The sequence below is a fragment of the Lampris incognitus genome, chromosome 20 (assembly GCF_029633865.1).
Source record: "Lampris incognitus isolate fLamInc1 chromosome 20, fLamInc1.hap2, whole genome shotgun sequence".
NCBI classification, from domain to species: domain Eukaryota; kingdom Metazoa; phylum Chordata; class Actinopteri; order Lampriformes; family Lampridae; genus Lampris; species Lampris incognitus.
Window position 1 is genome coordinate 28,899,143 of NC_079230.1, and position 3,583 is coordinate 28,902,725.

Genomic DNA, 3,583 nt, shown 5'->3' on the forward strand with positions numbered 1-3,583 from the left:
CACGGCAGATGCACAAACACGGCCTCGAACGCTCTCCCCCCCCCCCCCCACGGTCGACATTAGGTGTAATTTGGAGCGACGGGGTCTTAGAGTCGTGCCCCAGCTGGGCCCCAGGCCCGATGCTCGGTACATCCCCAACGCAGTAACGAAGCGGCCGGGCCTGATGCTGCGTAGTCAGTGTATGCAAAATCAAAGCAAACAGCAGCCCCCCCCCCTTCCAAAATAATAATAAAAAAAAGATCTTTGGATTCTGAGGGCCTGCATTCCCTCGTTGCGTTCGGCTGAAATTCCACAGCGGCATCCAAAAGTGTTCCTAGAGAGGTCGATTGCAAAGGGACATCGGGTGCTTCTGGGAAATGTAAGCCACAACTCCAGGTCCTCTCTCACCTGGCTCATCACTCACTCGTCGTTATCTCCTGACACAGAGTCTGCTTATGGGTACGTCACTTCCTCCCCCATCCTGTTTAGACGTTGGTCTTAACCCCCGCGGGGGGGTTGGGGGCACCCTGTTTGTCGTGTGCCCCGGAGATCCAGTGGTAGCAGTCCGTGGCATTTTTGCTGCGTGGCTGAACAGCACAGCGGGTGCAGTACACGATGCCCAGCACCACCATCACCACGATGACTATGCAGAGGGGCACCAGGAGGCCCACCAGGAGCCAGCTGCTGCCCTGCTTCTGCTCTCCGTCGCCCTCCGTCAGGTCCACGCAGTTAACTCCCTCCCCGCTCGGGCTCGGGGGTAACGTGGGAGAGGTTCTCTGGGAAAGAACAGTCGGATTTGCAGGTTTTACGGTTTCCTGGTAGTCCTCGCCCCCTTCCCCCACCCCCACCACCTCTACTGGGATCTGAGGGGAACCCGGAGAGGTGTAGTGGTCACTATCCTCCTCGCCGTCTTTGTGATGACTGGACTCGGGAGTGATAAAGCCGTCTATGCCCGGCTCCACGGTGGCTGCATTTCCTGTCTCCTGGCTGGCAGGGGTGCTGCCCGACCAGAGCCAGTTCCAGGCCCCTTCTGTGATGGTGGAGGTGGGGAGGGTGGAGAGACCGGTGGTGGTCTCCTCTTCCTGGTTGTCATAGTCATAGTCATAGTCTGGTGTCAGAGTAGGGCTAGCAGCGGGTTGGGTTGTGGTGGAGACTGGTACATCTGTCCACCCTGACAGACCTTTACCCTCCCACTCATATATGTCTGCATGTGGCCTGACGTCTCCCCTCGCTGCCCCATCCTCATTTTCCTCCTCCTCCTCCTTTGCCTCCTTCTCCTCAGGTTCAGGCGGTTTTAGGTTGTCTAGCAGATCCTCCTGAGGGGCTGCGGTGACCCAAATAACATCTGGAGCCATGACGCTGGGTGAGTCGGTCAGCCAGTCCAGGGCGTCTTCATCCTCCAGAGGCCAGTCAGTGTGGCTCTGCTGAGGGTTCCATTGGTAGACGGGGTCCTCTGGATCCCACACGGTTTCCGGATTGTGAGTCCCCCAAGGAAAAGGGGTGACGGCGAGTTGGTCACCCTCCCCAATCTTCTGACAGGAGTAGTTATCCGACATGAGTTCGTAGCCCACCTCGCAGTGGCACTCAAAGCCGCTATCATAGTTCACGCACATCTGGTCACAGGTTCCAGGGATCTGGCACTCGTCGATGTCCTGGCATCGGCTCGGGTCCTCGGGCGCCGGAAAGTAGCCCAGGTGGCAGTGGCAGAGATGAGAGCCCAGCGTGTTCTCGCAGGCGTGCTCGCACAGGTTGAAACCGCACTCGTCCACGTCCTCACACTCGCCCACCTCGTCGAGATGATAACCCTGCCGGCACTGGCACTTGAAGGTCCCGACCGTATTCACGCAGAGTTGCGCGCACGGGCTCTGGAGGCACTCGTCCACGTCCACGCAGCCGACGTCGTCTGGTGCCAGCATGTAGCCGTCGGGGCAGGCGCAACGATAGGTGTCCGAGAGGGGCAGGCACTCGAACTCGCAGGGCGCCCCTCGGCACACGTCGGCCACGCAGCTGTGCCTGTCGTCGCTCAGCTGAAACCCGTCGGAGCACTCGCAGTAGTACTGGGCGCCGGCCTCCCGACAGAAGTGCTGACACCCGCCGTTATTCTGCTCGCACCAGTTCTCCGACATGGCGGCGTCGATGCAGAAGGGGGGGTCTTGGGACCAGCCCGCTGTACCGTCCTCCCTCAGCAGACACAGAACCACCTGCTCATCCTTGTCGCCCGCCGGGCAGGGCAAGGTGGCGACCGATCCGATGGGCACGTGGGTGAGCAGGGTACTGAGAAGGTCAAAGGGTGTGGTGTAGAGGGCATTCCCGCCCCCTTCGCTCCACAAGGCGGGACACATTCCTTTGTAGCCGTAGTGGCACAGGTACCCGTCCACAGGGACGGAGCAGGAACCATCCAGCCATTTGAAGTTGTCGTGCTGTTCGTGGGCGAACGTGCTGTAGCCCATAACAACACAGCGTGGGGCCGAGCACAAACTGGGAGAGTCCTCCCTCAGCCAGTTGGTATACTGGGTATCCTGGTCCCCGGTAGTCCAGGAGTAACCGCGGAGCGGCCGCGAAGCCGTGCACTGGCGAGGCTGGCGTTGAAGCCCAATCCACACATTGACCTTGGTGCGCGAGTGACGCAGGTCCGCGTCGGCCAGGAGTGTCGCGATGGTGTCGGCCTCCTCCCGGCGTTTGATGGTGGCCAGGTTGCCCCCTTTCTTCCTGCAGGCTCTCCAGGAGGCCAGAAACGTCTTGCGTTGAAAGTAGACCACAAAGCAGCCGTCTTCGTGACACAAGGCATCCGTCTCTCTAAGGTCCTGGGCGAGGACAGGGGACACGCCACAGAAGCAGCTCAGCAGGGAGAAAGAGAGGACGGCGGCGGCACAGATCTGCAGGGAGCCCATTCTGTATTCACCGCCCGTCTTCTCAAACTTGACGACTCTCTCTCTCTCCCTCTCTCTCCCTCTCTCTCCCTCTCTCTCCCTCCCTCTCTCTCTGTTGACACTTTTATCTCTGCCTTTGAAACACTTTTTTCCCTGCTGTAGATTTTTCTCTCGCTGTATTTTTCTTTAATCTGAAATTTTTCTCTCTCGTTTTGACCTCTGGCTCTCTTCCTTTTCCCCCGTCTCTCTCGCTCGCTCTCTCTCTCCACTCTGCTCTTCACTCCAGCCCGCTGAAAAGAGTTCTGCGCTGGACTCAAGTACTTGCAGATCATCCCCCAGACTTCAGAAGGGGAGGGAGGTAGAGTGAGGAGGAGGAGGAGGAGGAGGAGGGTGGACAGAATGGGAGGGAGGGAGCCGAAGCAGAGAAATGTATGTGTTTGGTGGAGGCAGGGAGGGTTTTTGTGTGCATGTGTGTGATTTATGGGGGCTGGGAGAGGTGCAGCGATCTGTGCATGTCTTTCTTTTTCAGTGTGTCTCGTATGGTTTTAATAAAGCCATTCATGGGGATGATTTGGGACTCTGCCAACTACCCCTTCAGACACACACACACACACACACACACACACACATAGAAATTGCATTACGTCATTTAAAAATGTTTTGTTAATGCAAATAATTAGAAAAAGACAACATGCAAACAAGCCAACGTCTTTGTTTCAAGAAGCCACCATTTA

At 57.7% G+C, this 3,583-nt stretch overlaps 1 protein-coding gene across 1 annotated transcript; it reads right to left on the reverse strand.

Moving 5' to 3' along the window:
* Positions 1-201: 201 nt before the first annotated feature.
* On the reverse strand, positions 202-3,168 carry cd248a (CD248 molecule, endosialin a). Its single transcript, XM_056300465.1, has one exon. It carries the CDS (start codon positions 2,868-2,870, stop codon positions 465-467), a length of 2,406 nt encoding a protein of 801 aa, XP_056156440.1. The 5' UTR covers positions 2,871-3,168; the 3' UTR covers positions 202-464.
* Positions 3,169-3,583: the final 415 nt, after the last annotated feature.

Bases quoted from the DNA above. Each gene is read 5' to 3' on its own strand.
- cd248a (XM_056300465.1), bottom strand. From the start codon at position 2,870: ATGGGCTCCCTGCAGATCTGTGCCGCCGCCGTCCTCTCTTTCTCCCTG.